At 40.0% G+C, this 24,393-nt stretch overlaps 1 protein-coding gene across 2 annotated transcripts; it reads left to right on the forward strand.

Annotated features, from left to right (window-relative positions):
- The first annotated feature begins 11,005 nt into the window (after positions 1 to 11,005).
- LOC117292458 (protein angel homolog 2-like) lies at positions 11,006 to 19,446 on the forward strand. Of its 2 annotated transcripts, none has more exons than XM_033774503.1 (6): positions 11,006 to 11,075; positions 12,524 to 13,105; positions 13,723 to 13,967; positions 14,939 to 15,008; positions 17,660 to 18,265; positions 19,008 to 19,446. In XM_033774503.1, exons 2-6 carry the CDS (start codon positions 12,562 to 12,564, stop codon positions 19,367 to 19,369), a joined length of 1,827 nt encoding a protein of 608 aa, XP_033630394.1. In that variant the 5' UTR covers positions 11,006 to 11,075; positions 12,524 to 12,561; the 3' UTR covers positions 19,370 to 19,446. The 2 variants fall into 2 exon arrangements, with proteins under 2 accessions (XP_033630394.1, XP_033630403.1); XM_033774512.1 differs by having other exon boundaries at positions 11,013 to 11,189.
- Positions 19,447 to 24,393: the final 4,947 nt, after the last annotated feature.

Raw genomic sequence — 24,393 nt, forward strand, 5'->3', positions numbered from 1 at the left:
GGTGCTTGCTATGTAGCATTGCGTATAGGCATTCCCTTTATGTGTCTCCAATGTGTTCCAGCGATCTCGGGAATTCTTTAGAGGGTTTCTCGGGGTTTCTTTTGTATAAGGAAGGAAAAGAGTGTGTGTTTAAAGGCGCTAGACACATTTTGTGATGACTCAACATTAGCATACAAAACTTACTTGGTAACGACCGCAACGGAGAGCTGTTGATAGTATAAAAAAAAAACATTGTGAGAAACGGCTCCCTTTAAAAGTTTATGATGCAACAAGTGTGTTTTTCTTTCATTATTTTCTTGCAACCTCGATGACCAATTGAGCCCAAATTTTCACAGTTGTTAATTGTCACGTAAGTTGGGATACACCAAGTGAGAATGCCGGTATTCAGCAGTTACCCCGTGCCCGGTGCCTTTAAGTATAACGTGAACATTCGATGGACTCCCTCTGCCACATACTGGGCATATAGTATACAAGGCAATGATAGTTGTTTCCTATAATACCCTACACTAAAGTGCCAATTCTCAACCTCGTCAGCTGTTCCGATGACTCAACACATTGCTATAGGAAGAGAGTTGTTAACGCAAAACCAATACATAGAGACAAAGGTCCCAATTAAACACACGCTGACAAAGTCATTGTCCTTAAGTCAATTTAATCTGGTCAATAATTTGTATTGTTCGAAGCTAAATAATGTAATTACAGGACAAGGGAACCGTTTAATGTGGCGTTCCTTTTGTTTCTTTGTCCCCGTACTTATTACCCAAGCATTTGAAATGTTGGCCCCTAACCATAAATATATATAGGGGTGTTTTTGCTGCTATCTTACGCGAATTGTGTTATTTTCTGAAGTCACTCATAACAAAGAAATGCAGATTCATGGCTGATTGAAAAACATACTAAACATGGGGGATTTTTGACAACATTGAAGTCGGGCCTACTAATAGTAACATTGATGACGTTTAAGGTTTTCGTTTCTCTGTATAATCTGAAGTTTTATCAGTTTTTGTTAGCATTGTTTAATAATTTAGACCATAGTTTTTAATTCTATAGGGTGCATTATAAGTGCTGTCAAAATCTTAGGAATTGTTCACACCATATTGTGTCATGTACGATCAAAGTACAGAGGGATATGGAAGCTGAAAACGTTCCATCAGCCAATGACAGCTATAATTTAAAAAAAGGCGTCATTGTGGGTTTTTCTGCAAAAACTTTTATATTTTCTGCTAACTTTTTTTATAAAATAATTTAAAACAATTGTCTGCTTTCAAATAGAAGACATCAACATGTAAAACATGTGTCACGTGGTCTCGAAGCTTAAATTTACGAATTTCACCAAAAGGACTCAATAAGCTGTTTGAGAATTGAGAATTTATTTCTGACAAATGAAGATAATGATAGATTCTTACAATGCCATACAAAGTATTGTGTTTGGCGGGGGTAGCTGTTGCTACAGTACAACATGTTTTATTGTACATATTTATATTTTTCTTATTGTGAAATCTTATTTAAAGTACTCCGTATTGCAACTGCACTATGCAATGAAATTTATATGTAAACAGTACATTGTGTAGAGATTATTATGATGTCGTATAGGTCTAATGATTATTATCGCTGTTAAGGAACGGCCTGCAATAATTGGGGTTTCGGTGAATACAGACCATGAAACCTTTGTTTCCAAAAATAAAGTGACCACGTACATTCCAGTCAGGCAATCCACTGCACATGTCTTATGGGAAAGTGTACATTTTGTTTTGTATTGGCCACATATAATTTTTCAGATGAACCCATGCACTTTCGTTATCAAAAGTTGACAAAAAAACAGACAGTGCAATCTCTTTAAGAAATGAATTGAATGGTTTATTCGTCAAGCATATAAAAATACATGAAATAGATAAATCATGTAAGATTTAATGTTTCTTTCTTCTTGAGCTGTGTACAAAAACTTGTGCCTGCAGGAAGTCCAGGCTATTGCCCTTTTGTAAACATGTGATGTCCCAAGTTACATGGTCAATACAAAAAAATTGATGAGTTGAATTCATGCAGGACATGATTAAGGTGTAGGAATAAAGAGTAGGGAACATGTCAGTGATCCAAATTCTATAATAATGCCAACTTTCACAGAGATGTTCAATAGTGGGATAACATTCTTCGCTAGGTGGCAGCAGACTTGCCAGGTAAATCAATTTGTTTGGTTATGTGCGCATGCTCAGAACTACGTTAAAAAAATTAAAAAAATTACCTGGTTAGTCTGCTGCCACCTAGCGTTACAAAGTCTCCCGCTATTGGTACGGTGATATTTCCAGTAAATAGAAACGTCTAAAGTGTTTTGCTGTTGTTGTTTTTGTGTCGACTAGTGGGGATGCAATTTTGTTACTCATTACTTATTCTAATCTAATCAATGGTAATTAATGCATTGTATTGTATCAGCCCATAGTCTTCACAAACTCAGCACTTTATAGTTTTACGCCCTGTGCCTGGTCATAATGCCTATTGGCAGACCAGTGCATCAATATACCAAGGGCTCAACATTCCTTCTGAAATTTGACTCACATTCCGGATCAACAAGAAACAGAATCTTTGTAGTAAACCGGATTCAGGCTCTAACCGCCCTTGGACCTTGTCAATGACTGGAGAAATTTACAAAGAGTTAGACTGAATGTCACTCGTCGGAACATTAAGTCCCCTGTCGTGTAACTTAATTAAATTCTAATATTTCTGTTTTATTTATTCATTTCGAAGGAATTTTTGTACATACAAAACATTGCCTTTGTATTTTTATATTTTGGCGAAGATTATTAAAATTATATTAACAGTTATAATAAGAAAATGTTTCCATTCATGGTTATTGATTTTTTATTATTTGTTTCAAACATTGAACGTATAACGGTGTTTATGACGACAAGGGCCTACATTGCAGGCACAGGTGGCATGAAATACCAAATAACAACGTGTGAGTGTTTTTTTTTTTTCGTTCCAGGCAAACTGTATTTCAGAGAAATAACACTAAAAATAAGACTACGCAGAGAACAAACCTGCGGATAACCAAAAAGCGAAAATAATCACTGATCTAAACCGATCCAGACGTACCATAATAATGCGGTTTCCAAGAATAGACCGTTTTCGAAACCACTGCTTTGGCTTGAGCTTTAAGGCACCGTCGGCTATTTAGAAAACGCACACGACTTAACGCGCACGACTCAAAATAATGGGCAGAAGGAACCCAAGGCCAAACCGTAGTTTCGAAAGGGTCATAGACCTTATTGCAAATCGGCACGCGCGCGTTAGGCGTGGAGTGATGTGCATGCTGGGGCCAATTTCATAGAGCTGCTTAAGCAAAAAAATTTGCTTAAGCACGAAAATAGCTCGCTTATTTACACATGTTACTGGCCAAAATGTCATGCCATATACATTGCTTGTGACTGGTATTTAGCTGTTGTTTACTTAGTATCATAATTGAGTGGATTCTTGGCCGGTAATCTGACTTTACTAGGCAAGGATTTTTTTGCTAAAGCAAAATTTTTTGCTTAAGCAGCTCTATGAAATTGTGCCCTGGTCTAGCTAGTAATCTGGTTTGGTCGCTAGCTAGCAGTTAACGCTTGCGCAGATTTTCGAAAAGGTTCTTGCAGTCTTCATCCCGCCCCCGCAATACCCCCCCTCAACTCCCGCCCACAATGAAGCGCTTAGACGATTTTCCAGCCAGAGGATGCTTTCATTATACGACCTAATAGACAGCTGGCACAGCGGTGAACATCCATTGACTCGAGTCTCGGGATATAGGGGGAAACATTAGGGAACACACCCATTCACGGTTGTCACTTGTCGAGGAGTGATTATAAGGCGATTATATTTTCGTAGTTTTCTTAGCCTTACAGGATGCATTAAGAATTTTCAACATGATGGGAGATAATCTTGTGTGGTCTGATGAAAATAGCAATGGGTTCCTGGTGTACTTATTTACTTATTTAAGCTAATCCGTTTGGAAGTTGCCATAGTTTTTTTCCTTAAAGGCAGTGGACACTATTGGTAATTACTCAAAATAACTATAGCATGAAACCTTACTTGGTAACGAGTAATGGGGAGAGGTTGACAGTATAAAACAGTGTGAGAAACGGCTCCCTCTGAAGTAATGTAGTTTTAGAGAAAGAAGTAATTTTCCACGAATTTGATTTCGAGACCTCAGATTTAGAATTTGAGGTCTCGAAATCAAGCATCTGAAAGCACACAACTTCGTGTGACAAGGGTGTTCTTTTCTTTCATTATTATTACACAACTTCGACGACCGATTGAGCTCAAATTTTCACAGTTTTTTTATTTTATGCATATGTTGAGATACACCAAGTGAGAAGACTGGTCGTTGACAATTACCAGTAGTGTCCAGTGTCTTTAACTCTGTGCCAGCTTAATATTGGGCTGAGTTCATAACGTATAGATGCAAAATAAAATGACAGAACGTTGAAATCCTGGGGAAAATTGGTTACAACAAATTAATTATAAGCATAGAATGCCCGAGAAATGTGTTGGTTTTAAAGTCATTAATCGCAGTTGGTGTTGTTTATCAAAACTATATATTGAGTGGGGAAATCAAATTATTTACATTTCAAATGTTTTCCTCGTGGGCCTTTACTGTGTGCGATTTAGATTGATGTCAAAAACCACCCATTTGTCAATGACCCCCCCCCCCCCCACCTCTCCTCAGATACCTTGACCCCCATCTTTGTGTGAAGTATCAAGCAACAACAGTTGAAAGCATGAGGCATTGTGTTCACTATAAGAGTTTGGTCTGGGTATATTATAGGCCTACATACAAATTTTACCCAAGTCAAATAATGTTATAGTAAACGTGTCCACCATAATCTCAAAATGGCTTAATAAACATAGCCGACGAGTATGACATGACCCGAAGAGACACCACTTAACTTGAAATTTGGATCGTGAACTTTGAATTTCACCTGCCGGTGTCGCATGCAATTATGTCCTCTATGCATTACTATCCGGAGAACAATTATTGCATGTCCGCCGGACGGTTAATTTTGCATATGCAATCGTGTCCGCCCGGACGCTGCTGCATAATGCAACTGTGTCCGCCCGGACATTTGCATATGCAGTTGTGTCCGCCCCCATGCAACCGTCCTTTCAGTAAATTAAACGCCCTTGCTCGACGGAACACGTTCGCCATTTTTTGTTTTAAAAGCTAAGTGCATGTCAAGAATGACATGGAAAATGTTCGGCGTTATTCGCTGCATTCATAAACTACGTGAATATTCATGCAACATAATCGTAGGTTCAGTGCATGCACGCTCGCTTACGCGCGCAATACAATGTACAGTCATGGGGGGTATGTATGTCCACCGGACGGTTTTGCATAGCCCCGGACACGATTGCATAATATGCAAAAGTGTCTGGAGCGGACAGTATTGCATGGCGGACACACTTGCATCTGACACCGGCCGCAAGTTGGAGGCATGCATGCTTTCACGTCATTAGCCTTTTCGAGGTGAATGGTGGCCGCTTTGAGTTCACTGTTTGGTCTTAGTGTATGATATGAGACAAATTAACCCAAGTCAAATGCTGATATAGCAAGGTGTCCACCATATCTAAAAATGGCTTCATTAACATTGCCGACGAGTATAGCCCGACGAGACACTATTAACTTAAAATGTTGACCTCCATATCCATAAAAAGTGCTTTCCATGGAAAAAAAAAAGCAAATTCCCAAGATCGTGACGTTTGATTTTAACTTCTCCCAATAAGTGTTTGTCTTCAAGGTGCGTGTCCAGTGCAGGAGGTCGTACAGTCAATGAGGTCCACGTATGTTAAGGTGTCGAGGTCAATCAGGTCCACGTATGTTAAGGTGTCAAGGTCAATGAGGACCAAGTCGTATGCTCATTAAATTTTACATCAAATTTCACAACATGGGGAAAGTGAGAAAACCTCGCAAAAATGTCCTTAAATGATGACGTGATGAGCCAGGGGAGTTGATTTATGTTTTGTCACGACTACATGCATAGGATTCTGATTAAAATAACAGCATGTATTCGTTTCCTATTATCACATTGTTGAGCGGTCGGATTTGCGTTTGCGGTATCTTTCCTGGCCTCCCACCTCTATAGGAGCCCGGTTCGAATCCCGACGGGGCTAAATGCGGATTGGATTTTCAGTCCCTATGGTGGCGTGGGTTTTCCTCCCACATCTAAAGTGGCTCCCTTTTCGTGTCTTCTCTTTGTGAAGTGGTTCTTGTGGCTTTGTGTAGCAATTACCATCAGTATAACGTTGCTCTTATAATTATGGTTGAACGCAAATCCATTTAAGTGGGTGATGGTTGGTTTTGTGGAAATCTTGGACCCCAAAATATATATAATATTCAGGCATTTGTTACCACACTTAAACAACATTATAAGAAGTGACTCACGTTTTCTGCATATGGTTTTATTTATTACGAGGGAAATAATTAATAAAGTCCGAAAACTGTCTGCCCCTCGAACCACTCTCTGCCGCGCTAGCCGTAAGGTGCGTCGTGTTTCCCCCATGCCGTCTGACTGCGATGTGTGCCTCAAACGACAGTGTGACGACAGAGGTATGGGCCCCAGCTCGGAAATTTCATTTGCGGCCGAACAAACTCAATCCAAATTCACGTGGTCTATACCTTAACATTGACTGGCAAAACCCGCGAAATGCGATTAGTTTTGAAATCAAAACAATAGAACTGCATCTGGGGAGTAAATGCCACAATTTCATTTCTTCAAAAACCACTGCTTCTTTGGTCAGACGTTGTCTTTCTTTTGACACAAATTCACCAGTCCCTGGATGGCCCGTCAATATGATATACGGTTTAGGTTTAAGCCAGGCCAATGCAGGCAGACAACGTATCCGCTGCTCCACTTGAAGATTACAAGAAGGGGGAATTCAGGTCAATGCTAATTAAAATATCACTTTATTTTCTACATAATGACGCGACATCCCCCTTCTACTTCAACCTGCGTCAATGAACTTTGCCGCCGGAAGGTGGTGTGAATTAAGCAGATGACGTCATGGGGTCTAGCTTGAGCAAGGAAACAAAAAGAAAATGTCTGAAGTTTGAGCTTCCACATTATACAATCCAGACACCCTTGGGCCAGCAGTGAGTTCGGAGAATGAATCTGCAGAAAATAAAGCACCAAGAAACTTTATACGAGGCAACCACACGGATACCGCGCCAAAATACTGATTTCCATTCCTTGCTCTAACGCCAAGCCTGGATGATCTTCCCTCCCCCTGTTGGACTGTTGTGTCTGACATCGGAGGTCTACTTGTACCTCCATGGTTTGACTCTAGTCTCAAATTTTAGCCAATTCCAGTGATGTATCGTATTGCACATGAAACAAACTGACCCAAGGTTGGGAGCTAAAAACCAAAAGTTTCTTCTTGCTGTGAACTTCTTCATGTACTGGGGCCCAATTTTATAGAGCTAACTGCTTTTCAGCACACACACAAATGCTAAGCACAACAAAATTATGCTTACCAGGAGTGCCACCTGTGATAGACATGGCGCATTATAAGTTTCCTATATTATTATTATCCAAATTACCATGTGACATGTACCATTATACAATATTGTTGCACGCTGTGACGGGTTCCAAGGCATTTTGTACACTCGAGGGGGGGGGGGGGGGGGGAATGGCACCCGAGGCGAGGGTGCCATTTCCCCCCTCGAGTGTACAAAACGCCATGGAACCCGTCACAGCGTGCAACAATTGTATACTGGTATCCTGCTTATTTCTGCTATAATATTAAGCAGAGCATTGTTCAACAATTTGTTGATGTTTGTTTTGAGCTTAAGCAGCTTTCTGAAATTTTGCCCGTGTGCCTTCAGTACATCGGTTGGCCGTGGCTCTCCACAGATGTCCGTCTCTTGTTGTATTCAGCAACTCTTGCTTCTTTACGTGGAATATTATACACATAATGAATGTTTATGAGTGCAATGGTGCGAATATGTTCATGAGTTGAAAGATGGAATGTTCTATTCAACGAGGCGGAGCCGAGTTGAATGGAACATTCCAGCTTTCAACGAATGAACATATTCGCACCATTGCACGAATGAAAAACATTCATTATTTGTTTTATATAACATCCAAGTAGAACTTTGTCATTTTGATTGAAAGAAACAACTTTCAAAACAAACAATTTCAACTGTAGAAGCCGAATGCTAGTAATTTTACTATGCCTTCTTGCAGTAACACCTGCTGTGTTACCAAAGACACGCGCACGCAGTGATGTTTTTACTCAGCTTTTTCGTTCCATCCGAAAAGTACCATTGCACGCTGGCAGCGTGCCATGGTACTTTTCGGATGGAACGAAAAAGCACGGCGAGTGACTCAGCGTGCAATGGTACTTTTATTTGCTATCACGTGACGGACAATCCTCCAATCAAATGGCAAGGATCTGCTTGGGTGTTATATAAACATCATTAATTTCTTGTACCCTGGCACCCTGTCCAAACATTACTGAACCTGAAACCAGACTGAGCATTGAACGGGTGAGACGGAGTGTATTGATGGAGCTGCTCTGTGGTTTATCAACGTTCGAAACCTGGAACATTATCTGCATACGCCTTGATTAAGAAGATTATAATGATTCAATAAGAGTGGATGAACTCTGGGTGTGGCATCGCAGTGGATGACCGTCAATCAACAGCTATGGTCGAAGTCTCAACATTTGGACGTCACACTTCGAGGCTCGTGAATTACGCCAGAGATCTGCCGGGAGCCCACGGCACGTACCACAATCACCTTTGACCTCGCATCATTTCACAAGACCTTCATGGTTCCGAAGATTTGCCGTTAAAACCGACATAAAAAGGAAGAAATAGGAAGTTGTGATTCTTAAGAGAAATACTTGGCATAGGCCAAGTTGTGACAATAAATATATATCCAGCTAAGGTTGATGAGCCGCCTTAGTACAAAACTTGAATGGCGACAACCTTAACATAATAATGACTGCAAAATTTCCTCATTTCGGGAAATTTAACGAGTGGGGAAGATACAGGGCCACTTTGGCTGCTGTCAATTTCTTTCTGTTTTAACATTCGATATCTTTTTCCCTGGGTTTCACTGTAGAGAGGAAATGCCTACGTTGTCAGTCCAGGCGCCCGCCCTCAGGTAGATAGACTTGATATCACCACATCCTCTCCGTACAAACCATTGGCTTCCGGAACACTAATGCGGAGATTACCATTCCTCCCGCGATGTCGGAATCGCCACACCTTCGTATAAATACTATGCTTTTAGAATAAATGGCCTGGTCAGGTTGGATTCCACCCCCCCCCCCCCCACAGCCCCGAAAAAATCGAACATTTGTGTTTCCTAAAACTGACTTGTTGGTGACAGTTTTCAAACTTGATCGCCGAAATTTATCAAATTCTCCAAAAAATAACCTCTACAGCGGTTCGGAACTTTTCGTGTGCTCTCGGAACATTCCGGCACGGTTCGCAACGATCCCCCACGCAGCAGGTTTGGGGAGTTGTTACATAAGAGTGGACTAACCACTAGGACCTGGTTGTTAATGATTTCATGTCTAAAAGATGCAAGTACTGCTTCAGACCTCTTTATTCAAGTACATTTGTAGCAGCATGTTTGGGGAGTTGTTACATAACAGTGGACTAACCACTGGGACCTGGTTGTTTATATTTTCGTGTTTAAAAGATGCAAGCACTGCTTCAGACCTCTTTATTCAAGTACATTTGTAGCAGCATGTTTGGGAAGTTGTTACATAACAGTGGACTAACCACTGGGACCTGGTTGTTTATATTTTCGTGTTTAAAAGATGCAAGCACTGCTTCAGACCTCTTTATTCAAGTACATTTGTAGCAGCAGGTTTGGGGAGTTGTTACATAAGAGCGGACTAACCACTGGGACCTGGTTGTTTATATTTTCATGTTTAAAAGATGCAAGCACTGCTTCAGACCTCTTTATTCAAGTACATTTGTAGCAGCAGGTTTGGGGAGTTGTTACATAAGAGTAGACTAACCACTGGGACCTGGTTGGTTATATGTTTAAAAGATGCAAGCACTGCTTCAGACCTCTATATTAAAGTACATTTGTAGCAGCAGGTTTGGGGAGTTGTTACATAAGAGTGGACTAACCACTAGGACCTGGTTGTTAATATTTTCATGTCTAAAAGATGCAAGCATATGCAAAATGACGTCATAAGGTCATTCTCGCTCGGGTATTCTCCGATGGGCCGAACCGCTGTGGAGTTTAGTATTTAGTGCCTTCCAATTGGGCCCGCCATGCAATACTGTCCGCTCCGGACACTTTTGCATATGTAATCGTGTCCGGGGCTATGCAAAAACCGTCCGGCGGGCATGTACATGACTGTACATGTATGTGCGTGCGTAAGCGAGCGTGCATGCACTGCACCTACGATTACGCAGCATGAATATTCACGTGTTTTTAATTGCAGCGGCGAATACCCTAAGGCCGAACATTTTCCATGTCATTCACGACATGCACTTAGCTTGTAAATAAAATGCGAACGTGTTCCGTCGACCAAGGGCGTTATGGTTTAATTTACTGCAAGGACGGTTTTGCACGGGGGCGGACACAGCTGCATATGCAAATGTGTCCGGGCGGACACGATTGCATATGCAAAACCGTCCGGCGGACATTATTGCATATGCAATAATGTCCGCCGGATAGTATTGCATAGAGGACATAATTGCATGCGACACCTGTTGTCTGAACATCATGGAGGTAGAAATCGTCACCGCGCTCAACAACTGAACATGATGAGTGGTAGTCGCAATGTGCGCCTCCTTTAGTTAGGGTATGTTTCTGGTTGGGGTCGCCAAAACGCCCTCCAAATATATAATTTTCCAAAATCCGTCGTCCGATGAGGACACACTGTACTGATATACGGCTTGTTTGATAGTTGGCTTATGCTTGAGAACGGGACTTGAATCAAGTCTAAAATTTCCAGGGACGGATGATGAAACTCAGGCGACTTGTGCGAGTTTATGATAATAAATCCCGGGAGAAGATGGCAGCGCCCTGTGTGTGCTATACTTGGATGTCGGTCGTGTTGCATCATTTATTTGTAAAGTAAGTGAACACTGAAATATTTCACTATTTAAGTGGGTATCCGGTATTTGTTATAGCTGAAGAGTTTGTGTCGAAACGCATTGGGACTTCGGAGGACATCAAGCGGCTAAAAAGGTAAAGTAAAAATTACTATTTACTTAGGATAGCTACTGTATAAATGCAACTGTGGTATTAATTAAATTTAGGTTGGACGTCCGCGGAATTTTCCACGCACGCCCGCCGACCACACCGGCAATACCTACCTCATCACGCGTCCGTTAGTTAGATATTAACTTAGTTTTATCAGGTTATTTAATAATAAACATAGTCATTCATCATACGGATGTCAAGACATGTCAGCGGTTGACTCTGACTTGAGTCTGTGGCTGATTTTGGCTGTTTTTAACAGAAAAACATGTCACCGGTTGACATTGACTCTGACTTGAACGTTGAGTCTGTGGCTGATTTTGGCTGCTTTTAGCAAAACAACAGAACAGGACCTGTTACTTGTGTTAGCTGGAGTATTACAGTAGAGTAGTACTAGTACAGTGAGTGTATGGTGTAGTTGCGATGTAGACCCACCCAGTATCTCACTAAACTGTGAGTGTGTGACTGTAGGCGTAGTTGTCACTACTCACTGTCTTACGTACTACACTAGAGTAGTACTATCGGTACTCCTTTTTTCGAAATTTGTCATTATCAGTCGTAGGCCCTATGATGAGACGACTGTTAATGAAAGATTTCAAAAAAAGAAGTACAGCGCCACAGTTACTGGTTTTAGAACAGTATACAATTATTGACTTGAACTGAACTTTGAGTGCTATTTTAGTCAATCAACTAAGCAGCCTATTTTACTCCTGCATTCCCCCTGGCCATTGCCTTGGTCAAGTTGGTGCCCTTGAAATGCTCTAGGGAACATAAATGCTCCATGGTGCCCTTTACTAAACCAAAGAGAAATAGCCTTGTTGTTGCCCTTGCCCTTTCTTCAAACACCAAAGCATACAACAGGCCTGGTCAGGGCACATGGCGTTGGCCGTTGCGTCTAGTACTTATGGAGCACAGTGCAGGAAGCGATAAATACCCTGGCCTTCCATCATTCTTGGTTATTTTGCATGCTGGGTGTACTTGGGGTCAGCTCATACTGAAAGCTCTGACTGAAAGCTATATATAGACCTCTTGCATGTGACATCTCACTCAAAAAGTGCCCTCACTGGGGTCAAACGAGGCAAATCATAGGATGATAGCTGTTCTTTGCGCGTAAAAACATGCTCGTGACCTCAGTGTCCCTGTAGCATTTCGCGTTGCAAGGGGTCTTTTGAACATGCTAGATGTGGTCACAAAGCCTTATTTCATCATCATCATGTCGAGCGCCATCTAGAAGCTCGAGCCTGCCCAGTGATTTTTCTCCAGATGTTCCGATCCAGCATGCAATAAGCCTTATTTATTCATTTGATTCTTTGCACTTGCAGTGATCACCAGTTTGAGATGATGAATACATAGTACATGAATGTTCTGCCTTACAACACTAGCTACCTGGTCGAGTCGCAGTAGAGCTGGCTGCATCAGTCTGCCTAAGCTGTTGATGAAATCATCCAAGATGCAGGGATGTAACCAAAGCCAGTCGGCAATGGTCTTTCAAAATCTCCATGAACCTCGGGGAAGCTCCTCAAGGAATCAGTCTTCACAGCCAGGCATCAATCCTCCAGGCGTCTTTGGACAAGGTGTGACAAGTCAGGAGAACATTAATACAAACACCATGAAAGACGCAAGACCATGTACCTATCAGCAGTCAAAGTGGCCACCCAGCTACTTTCCTCATCCCCCAGCTACCTCGTTTCATTCTAGAAGCCACCGTCCAAGGTCTCCTTATGAGCAGCCGCAGTCCAGGCAGAGCTTGCATAGCAGCTCAACAGACCGGAGGAAGCAGATAGACACAGGAAAATCTGCATCCACCTCAAGCTCTAACCGAGCATCATCATCCCACAGTGATCAAAGAGGTGTTGAGGGTGGAAGTAGTGCGTCGGATAACCAAGGAGAAGAAGACCCTTCAGGTATAAGATATCCAATCAATCCCTGTGACTTGTCTTAGTTAAAGGGAGCTTATAATTATTGTTGTTGGAACCAAAATTGTTTTGTTAAAACTATACAATAAAAAATACCTGTGAACATTTCATTTCAAAAGATGGTGATTTTTTTGACTTATATATCGCTGAAAATCCAGAGTGGTTTTGAAACATTTCTGACAAAAATCTCTCTCAGATTCAAGTTTTTGGGGATAAAAATCGATACTGTTTTCCATAACCACATTTAGGCCTATTCTAAGTGAAATTATTCTCAAAATTCCTGATTGTGTCCATAGATATCTTCTAACCAAACAAGTTTTTATTTCAAATTTTTTAAAGAGTGATTACCAAATGTATACCTTCCCTTTAATGGAGACCTTCAGAATTTTTCGTCTGGGCATATTGAAGATTGCTTTTAAAAATGTAGGACGCTATGTTGAAGTAGTGTTATGTTCAGCAAAAAAATTATGACTGTAGAGTTCTAAGTCTTGAACCACATTTTCAAAAGCAAACTTGAACTAAAAAATGAGACAGTCAGTAACAATAAGCTCCAATTTGTTTTGACTTTCCACCATCTCGCCCCCACTTCCTCTACCTAACTGCAGAAAAAGCTCCAAGGCCGGATTTGTCGAAATTTTGTCGGAAATGGACGACCACATCCTTCGGTCGTCAACGGAGAGAACCCGGGCAGACATCGGACTTTGAGGTGACCATTCTCAGCTACAACGTGCTAGCTCAATGCCTCATTGAGAGCAACATGACACTCTACCAGCATTGCCATAGTGACTTCCTCCGCTGGAGATTTCGGAAGAAAAACCTATTAAGAGAAATCAAAGAAGCTGATGCTGATGTAAGTTTTCATTTTGTGCAAGCTGATTTTTACTTGCATGTTCTTAGTTGGTAAACACTTGTCGACAGGGTGGGCTCTATTTTATTGAGGTGCATTAAAGGCAGTGGACACTATTGGTAATTACTCAAAATAATTATTAGCGTAAAACCTTTCTTGGTGACGAGTAATGGGGAGAGGTTGATGGTATAAAACATAGTGAGAAATGGCTCCCTCTGAAGTGCCATAGTTTTCGAGAAAGAAGTAATTTTCCACGAATTTGATATCAAGACCTCAAGTTTAGAACTTGAGGTCTCGAAATCAAGCATCTAAACGCACACAACTTCGTGTGACAAGGGTGTTTTTTCTTTCATTATTATCTCGCAAGTTCGATGACCGATTGAGCTCAAATTTTCACAGGTTTGTTATTTTATACATATATTGAGATACACCAACTGTGAAGGCTAGTCTTTGACAATTACCAATAGTGTCCACTGCCTTTAAAGCAGAAAATATTGCTTTAAAAATTCACTGCAAAGCAGTGCTAACTGCTAAGCAAAATATTTGTTTTGGTATAGCAGAGAAACATGCGATTACCAAAAAGTGTGTTTCTTTACTGATCTGGAACATTTAAAAGCATGTTTGCACAATCACATTGGATTCACATTGTTGTGACACTCATCTGCATAGTATGTATAATAGAAACCGCTGACAAGATAGACGGGCCTTCTTTGCGTACAATTAGCAGGATTAATGACAAATAAATTCTGCTATTAATAGCCGCTCCGTAAGCAGACAACATCTCCTTTATAAAATTGTGCCCTGTTCTGTTATTGAATCTCACATCAGACCTGTTCAATGTTTCAGAGCCAACACTAAAGAGATTTACACATGGTTGTACCCGCAGGTTTTCTATTTATTTATAGTTTGTTCCTAATTATCCACACCATGCAAAACTTCAAACAATATTGAATTGTTTTCTTTTGTTCTTGTAGATACTTTGCCTCCAGGAGATCCAGGCCTGCCATTTATATGATTTCTTCGCACCTCAGTTGGAGAAATTAGGTAAGCAATAGACCGTATTGAATATGACGTCATCGTATCTGCACTACAACATGGCGTCTGTGTGTGTGTGTGTGTGCTTGCATGTGCCATAAAAATCTAACCGGGAATGCTGTGTGCTTCATTGATGTACTCGTTTGGAAGCGCAAACGGTTTGCCCCACAAGATGGCGACTTTCATAGCAACAAAGAGGTTATTCAATACAGTCAATTCCTATGATCAATACAGCAGGACAGTTTGGCATCCTCTAGTCAGAGGTCATTCAATATTCATTAGGTCGCAAAGATCATTCAATTTCACAAAAGCCAGCAACAAGAGGATGGTCAACCATTCAGTTTCATCAATTATAAAAATAGGTCGAAATTCAATTGAAGAATGGTCAAAGTGTATTCTTAAATGGCTGTACAAATGAAAAAGAATGACTGAAACGAACCCAAATGAGAAGAACGAAATCATGTGTGAACAAAAAATTGAATGGAATACTACAAATCTAAAAAGAAACCCTATATTTGAATGATATAGGGAAGAATGCATGATTTGAATTCGTTTAAAGGAAGCTTAAATAAGGAAACAAGTGTGCAAAATTGGTAACAGCGCCCTCTTGTGGTTGCTTTGGGAGCATGACAATCACTGTTAATCTATTTGCACTGTGACTTACTTGACTATGTAGAGTGTCTTCAAACTGATTGTTATTTACTTGACAGCATAGCATCTTAGATCATCCACGTTCAAGTTGCCACCAGAAAGTGAGAATGAGCCTCATTTTCTAGACAGGATAGAATTTCTGGCCCACAATCTAATAGACCATCTCTCCAAACTTTCTCATCTTCCAGAGGAGCAAACAATCTCAAGCCACTTACCACATATTAGCCCTTAGGGTTAAAATCCAACATAATACCGTCTCAGCTCTCGCCGGTTCCCATTTATAACGCATGGTTGAAAAGAAGCAATTTATGGTTAAGTGCCCTGCTCAAGAACATTTTTCATGTGAGGGAATTGATCCTACGCTTAGATTATTCAGTCGGATGCTCTAGACCGCTCGGCCACAACATGACACAACATTATTTAACATGTTATCTTGAGCTGTCACCAAGTTCTTCTTTTTTGAATCAGCACGTTAGTTGTCTGTAAAAATTGCCATGTGTGCACACAATGTTGTTTATAAATAGTACACATTCAAGCAAGAGTAGTAGTGTCATGGTAATGCTTATTTATAGGCAGAAATAAAGTAAGATGCAATCAAAGTCACATTTGAAAGTTTCAGCTGACAGTTTCTACTTTCAACAACAAAACTGTCATGGTATTTTCAAAATAACATGGAATCCATCCACATACTCTAGCAAGGTGACGGAGGGTACCAACCGCATCTCTGGCCTCGCAAATCATGGATGGACATTCATCGCATTACTCTAAAGATAGCGAGTGCAATATGTTGATGATAAGGCATGTATGATATAGGCCTTAGTCTCTAGAACTCAGTTAGAAAAATGGCGTACAACTGCAGCACTGGAACATGTTTATGAGTTTGCATATATTAAAGAAGAGTAGTGGTATCACTTGCAGACTGACTAATGCCGCTCGAACCGACTCATTTTTTCATTCACCCTCCCATCGATTTACAGATTGTGTGACACTTTCCACCCTTATGACATTTCTCTGCCTTATTAAGGATTATTGTTTAAATCACACAGTGTAATAGATGTTGAATTTGGTTGCTTGCTGGTCATGAACCAACCTTTGTTTGGTTGCCCTTCCCTATTGCTGTTTCTAAGTTCATTGAGTTTGTTGGTCATGTTTGGGCAGAGCATGCTTCTGAGCAACAGTAATTTGGTTTACTTTTGTTACCCCTGACCGGCATGATTTGTCCTTGTTTTTATCCCTTCTGGTTGTCCTACCCAGTTGGTTTTGTTCCCCTCCTGCATGCTCCACGCCCAGTCGCCCTCAGTCATTTATTTATTGGTTTTTTTGATTATAAATTTATTTTATTACTTGCTTTATTTCTAACTGTTTTTCCTTATCTGTTCTTTCTTGTACTATTGTAAATTTGGTTTGTTTTGTATTGGTCGAATAGATAATAATAATGATAATTCCATGCATTCAATAAAGTAGTTGCTACGAAAAATATTATGTTTTTCATGTAACTAGTAAGGCTTTTCTTTGTTTTATTTATCTAACAGACTAACACCCCTATTTATATTTTTGTCTACGTTGCATTATACACAAATCTTGATTCAGAAGGCTTATCTGTAGTTCTTGTTTAGCGTTAAGTCGTTTCTTCTTCATTTTTTCTTTTCTTTTTTGTTTACGTTGATTTTGTTTGTTGTCTTTGTTTAGTTGTCACTGGCTATTACAGATTTAATTGTTCTATATTTTATTCCAGTATGTTTACTGTTAAAATTGTTATTTTGTTATTTACGTCCTTGACCTAAAGTGGTTGTTTGATAAATGTGCTGTTTTCAGTTAAATCTATTTTACTTATTTGTAGAATTAGGCCAATTTGTACAGTTTGTAAAACTAAACATCAGTTTGTAAACATTTAGTGTTTACTGTGAATTTCATATGTCCAATTCTTTTTGAAGGGTACTTTAGTATACTATTTTGAACATTTCAAATTGAAATCGTGCTAATCATGTTTTGTTTGCCTGTTTTTCCAGGCTATACGGGTATTTATCAGAAGCGCACAGGAGACAAGAATGACGGGTGTGCCATCTTCTACAAAGTTGACAAGCTGGTCCAGGACAAAACAAGAAGGGTTAGCTTCTACATGCCAAACATTCAGTTGATGGATCGGGACAATGTTGCCCTCATAGCACTGCTCCGCCCAAAGGCGTGGCCAGAGGATGGACCCAAGCTCTGTGTGGCCACAACCCACCTTCTATACAACCCTAGACGCGGTGACATCAAGTTGGCTCAGCTGGGTATGCTGCTAGCCGAGATTGACAGTATGGCCGCGATCACCTCCCCACCGCCGACCCACCATCAGAAACCTTCATACTACCCGGTCATACTCTGTGGTGACTTCAACAGCACTCCACATTATCCACTCTTTAACTTCATTAAGTACAGAGAGCTGAATTATGTAGGTCTGCCACGGACCAAGGTTTCAGGTCAAGAAACCGGTCGAAGGATAGGGGACTCATTATACTGGCCCCTATGGCCCTATGAAGTTGGGGTGACAGATACTTGCCAGTTCAGAAGTGTCATCAGAGAACGCCTTAGACATGATCAACGTAAAAAAATGAAGTACGGTAAAAAGTCAGGTGAGTGTTTTTTGTTTTTTTTTTTTACTTTCTGAGCTGAAATTGTCCAAATTTATGTGTTGGAAATGGAATTAAGTCTTTATAAATCATGCAATATTTAAAAATATTAACATATTAAAAACTATTGTTACCAATAATTACAATAGTGTGACTATTTATGTAGAAACTCTAAACATATTTGCTGAAATCACAAGGAGGTGATCAAAGTAAAATGTTTTCTCTCACTTTCTTAGAGAGGAGTTGGAATCCCCCCCCCACCCAATCCCTGAATGTTCCTTGCTATAACAATGATTTATAATGCTTGAAAAACAATCAAAACATGGGAATGAAGTGATGGATTTGTCTCTTGAGAACGTGTGTTGTATATATTTCATTTCTTTTGGCTCTGTAATAAAGCTGATTGATAAACTTACTTTGCTTTAAAAGTGTGTAAGGAAAATGACATATAGTCGTGTCGGAGCAAAAATGTTGTATCAAGCTTTTGCAAGAATGTCATCATACTTGTTTTGTGTGTACATCCAGACAAATTGTTATGATACTTTGACAATTTCAAACTCTCAACTAATGTAAGTGCTACTTTAGAAGATGCAAAGTTTTTGCATTTACACGGTGATACAAAGCTTTGCTAAGTGCGACAATATTTTCAAAATAATCCTTCTATTATTCCACTGAGGTCTATGCCACTGATTGAAAATTTTGTCAATGCTTTTTAAAATAACATGAGGACCTATTTGTAATTCAGGTTCAGGAGACACACCAGTGTTATCGGAGAACTGGGAGAATGAATTTGCAGAGAGTATACGTCACTCCTTTCCGTTAGAATCCGTTCACTCCCACAAGGAGGGCTTTCTGGAGGTGACCACCAACCATTCCAGCACCAACTGTGCCGTGGACTACATCTTCTACTCTAAGTCTGGAAATGATGACGAGGCGGCATCTTCAAGACGTTGTCCGTCGAACAGGCTTGGTGGGCTGAAGCTCCTTGGCTACAGGTCTCTACTGACTGACGAGGAGGCAAATGAGATGGGAGGACTGCCTAACCATGTGTGGTCCTCGGATCATTTCATGTTGCTGGCTAAATTCTTGCTTACTTCTGGGAAGTAAGAGGAACACAACTCATCTGGGCCCAATTTCATAAAGCTGACAAATTTCTTTGCTAAGCAATTATTGAGTGGGGCACCAGTCAGAACAATGTTAACTTAAATTTAATTTGGCTGGTAACCTGTTTCTATTAAGCAATACTTTTCTTTGCTTAGCAAGATTTTGTGCTTACAGGCTTTATGAAATTGGGCCCAGCTGCCATGTTGAATTGTCTGCTAAGCAAATCCATAAACAAGATTGGTAGGCACATAACAGGTTCTTTGTTTGCCTAAGCAGATCCATTAGCTGGATTGTGAAGGATTTTGTTGGTTGTAAATAGGTTAGATGTTTATTTGAAGTACTGGTTTAAGCAAAAGTTCACGTGTATTATAGATTTATGAAAACTCCGGAGTCAAATCCCACCCAAGTAATTTGCCTGTAGATTTTTTTTGTCACAGAAATCAGGAAAGTACTGGAAAGCCAATCTGGATGCCCAAAATATATAAAACTGCCATAAATTTACACAATACCTCTCTTTTTATTCAGAAAGATTTGCTGAAGGTTATTTACTTCTACTTTCATCTTCAAGTTGTTCTTCGTAAGTTCTTTGTTGACACTCTTGAGTCTTTTTTGTGAATCTTTTATCTCGAAAAGCTTCATCAGATTTGGCTCAAAGTTGGTCTCACATTTTGTTATAATTGAAAGTTGAGGGGAAAAAAGAAACAAATGTCACCCCGATAATTAAAGGTATCAAACAGGATTGATAAGAATTTTTAAAAATCATTGTTTCATTTTAGTCTGAAAGCTCACTGATGATGAAGCTCATACTAGGAAACAATTTTCTGTATAATGTTTCCCTCTAAAATTAAGTCCTGTAAAACAACAAATCTTGAAAGCTATTAAATGTTACAGTTGATTTCGATAGGTGCAACCAAAATCAAGGACATTTTGTTTACATGCTGATTGTGCAATGCATGGTTTTTCAATAGTTTTTCCTGACTTACACAGCGGATTAAGCTCCAATTTTCACAGGTTGTTAACTTCATGTGGTTGATCACACAAAACATAAAGACTATCCGATCTGCCACTAGTTTGTCAGCTCGACCAATTCGGTGTAATAACTTTCAAGCATGTGAGTAACATTGGTAATTGTCAAAGGCCAGTATTCGCACTTGATGTGAACCAACATGCTAATGAAATAAGCATGTTACAGATTAAGATGAATATTTTATCAGAGTCACATGGGGGAAACTTGAATGACTTCACGAGAGTAAGACTGCAAAGTTTCAGAAAATACCATAGTTTTTTAATGCACAAATTTACAAAACAATGAAACAAAAATAGTGTTCACCTTTTTTGTGAGAGTCTTGGAAACTATTGTTAAACAACAAAATAACTTATTTAGTATTGGAAAAATGACTAGGCCTACCTCTTATTTGTATGACACTTTTCAATTATTTATTAAGTGGTTACTGGTTTTTAAGAACAATGTTTAACTGTTTTTTATATTTCCTTAAAACGACCAAAGAAATTCAGACGTGTTGAAAATTTACTTTAGAATGTTAATTTGTTACGTGTTCAATGTTTCTGATGTTGAAGAGGAATTTCCATTTGTATTGTTGGTGCTTCCTTTTAAGCACCGTGACCAAATGGTATTATAAACTTGATCACTGAAAATTAGTCTTAGGGTGCGTTCGATTACCTTCCCTGGGTCGACCCCAATGTGGCGTGTTTTATTTTTTTTTCCAGGACGAACGTGGACACACAATTACCCCACGTTCGTCCTCGAACCTGGAAAAAAAAACCAGACACGTCACCACGTGAGCATTCCCGTGGTGACGTCAGTGCACCTCGGGTCAGCCCCAAGTGACCCTATCCAGAAGTGGGGCTCAAGGGGCTGGCCCGAGGTGCAATGACGTCACCACGGGAAGGCTCACGTGGTGACGTGTCTGGGGTTTTTTCCAGGTTCGAGGACGAACGTGGGGTAATTGTGTGCCCACGTTAGTCCTGGAAAAAAATAAAATACGCCACATCGGGGTCGACCCAGGGAAGGTAATCGAACGCACCCAATATTAGCGACACTGCTTTTTGTATAAGTCACCGATAGAGGGCGCAACATCGACTGGCTCGGAGGGACTATACGAGTCTACGAATCTGAGCCAGACGTTTTTTCTGCCCTTTTCGAAACCGCGGATTCGAATTCAGGCTCCGTCCTCTCGTCTGCTCTGAAGCCCGAGCGCGTTGGCAAAGCACGCGCAAAATTGCCATAAACAACCGCGGCGCCAAGCTAGACGAATCCAAAGCCGAATCCGTGGTTTCGTAAAGGGTCTATACGAATCTAAGCCAGAAGCTTGTGCGTGCGTACACTCTCTCTTCGCTAGTGATTCGTGTTGCGATATCGGTGACTACGTTGACATTGACAAAATGAAAGTCATTCAAGACAACTATAATAAGTGAGCTCTAAGATTAAGTTCAGTTTCGTGATGCAATCATTTTCCCAGTAGGTAGAGACTTTATGAAACTGGGAGCAATGATACAAGTCTCTATTAACTTCACTTTAACATTGTGTAAAATACCACTAAAATACCACTGTATCCCAAAGCGATATTTGTCAACATCCACTGACGTCACGATTCGATACGGTCTATACACTGTGTACAGGAAATGTTTACACGTATTTTATTCCTGAATTGTTGTGATGTTCAATCAAAATGGCACTGAGTTTGACCTTTCGACTGACGCTCTTTGGTGTAAACATATGTGTTGTAGATATTTCAAATAAAATTATATTAATTTACATAATTTTATTGCGGGTTTAAAGATGTGTGACTTTCCTTAGAGCCCGTGTTGGGAGTTGAGTACATTTGTCTGACCGTTGAGCCTCTCTTGGGTAAGTTAGAGATCATTGTTTGATAGTGTACATATTCCAACAGAAATATTAATTAGACCAAGACCAGTTGATAACTGTGTTCCTTGTCCCAGTTCTAGTTTAAATCTACCGTACGATATGCCATAGCGGTAAATGATCTAGTTCACCCTGTAAATAACTGCCCGGGGCAATGCATAGTCAAAACATCAACATTGTAAACAAGTCTGAACAAGACCTCACCCCTCATCCAGAAAACATGAAAACACCACAAAAATGTAAACGTCGCTACTGTATGTTTAGTGGAATATTAAGCGTTTGATTTAGATGGTTACGATTTTATCACAATTGACTTGGCGTTTTTCTCCACGTTGTGCGTCAAAGAAGAATGAAATTAATAATCATACCTGATTATATAGTTTGTTCTTGTTCCCAGTTTCTTTAGAAGACAGTACTAACTTAAAACACATGTAAACATTATACTGACAAAGACATTATAAATGACATTACTTGTGATAGATTTAAAGATTAGCCTAAATGTTTTTAATTGGTATGGAAATTTAGTTGACATGAGATTAATTAAAGATTTTACCTGTAAACAAAAAAAAGTAATCATCTACCTTTACGTCAAAGTATTTTCAGTTTTACAAACGCCGTCAACGGCAGAAGTGTAGATAGTCTTGAGTAAAAAAACTTGAGGTCGAGTCTAAATTTTACTATCGATAATACAAACATATTTAGACATGTCAAGTTATCAAAATAAATAAATAAATAAACACTTTATAAACAAGTTAAAATAACATTCCCGTTACAAATGTTTTGCTCAAGTAGCTGTTTCAGCCTTCTCAAGTATCGGAGGTTTTTTTTATTTACTTAAACCAACTCAGTGATATCGTATCCTGGAGTCCTCTGGGATAATGCTCGTCTCCTACAAAACAGAGTATTTCCTTTTACCGAATTTAATGCCATTTCCAATGCGTGGTAACATGTTATGTTTTTAAAATCTAGAGATTTAATTGACCCCCCCCCCTATAACACAGTGTCGTACTTTCCCTTTAAGTCCCGATCTGTGAACCATAACATAGATTTATCCTGCCCCATCGTCGGCCTCCTCCGTCCAGATATTCTGCTTAAACACACCGTAAGCACGGCAATTATCACCTAATGAAATAAAGTCTCACATCGCTGGCTGTGTGTTAGTTACTCCGAACCGTTTACCCTCAGGCTGTGTGACTGACGATACACAACATGGCCCCTTCGACAAAGTATTTATGAGCATCAGAAAACACTGATGTTAGATTTTTAAAGTCATCTGTGACTAAAGAACAGACGGTAATTTGCCGCGAATCTAAATGGAATTATACATAGTTGGCCATGACTCAAGTTATGATGAATTTGTAAACTCTGGAATAAGACATTAACAGATTGTCATTATATATTATTAGCATTTAATACATCACAGTGCGTCATACAAAGTGTTTTTATATGATAGTGGCCTGTCATTGATGGTTAACTTTCAGATTAAATTGTAAAATCACAATGACTACTGACTAGGAACTTTTTTGATAATTTGGGTTTAAACGAAGAAATCTGAACTTGATCGGGATTTGAACCAGCGAGCTTCGGTTTGAACGTGCCGGCACTTTGCAAGCGGAGCTATTTATTGCCTTATGTTGACAATCTCTCTATTTGTTGGAAATGTTAATAGAATACAAATTAGCTATATAGTTGAGTCCCGCAAGCAGTCTCTAATTCAACATATCGGTTGTCTGTAATCATCAAAAGGAAACGTTTAGATTTCCCGTCCGAAACAAAGGAAAGTCGTCTGCAGACTACGGGTCTTCTCGAATACGATCTAATCCAATTTTGTATCACTGAGTTTCTTGCATAACATGTTTCTTCAGTGCATGCTGTGCATAATATAAATCAGCTAAATACTCATGGACCCCTCAGGTCGTGCAATATTTGTTCGAGCAAGTTGAGTGCAATCTTATCATCGCCACTTTTGTTTTGGTTTCAGAGAAACAATGTCAGAAACAAGGGAGCCGTTGATCTCTTAACGTCATTATGAAGGTACTCACACGCCCAAACGCCGTGGGTACGGTATCCTTTCCACGGACGGGGAGGGGGTCCGGACGGGGAGGGGGTCCCGACGGGGAGGGGTCCCGACGGGGGAAGTCAG

This window comes from Asterias rubens, chromosome 1 (genome assembly GCF_902459465.1).
Source record: "Asterias rubens chromosome 1, eAstRub1.3, whole genome shotgun sequence".
NCBI lineage: Eukaryota > Metazoa > Echinodermata > Asteroidea > Forcipulatida > Asteriidae > Asterias > Asterias rubens.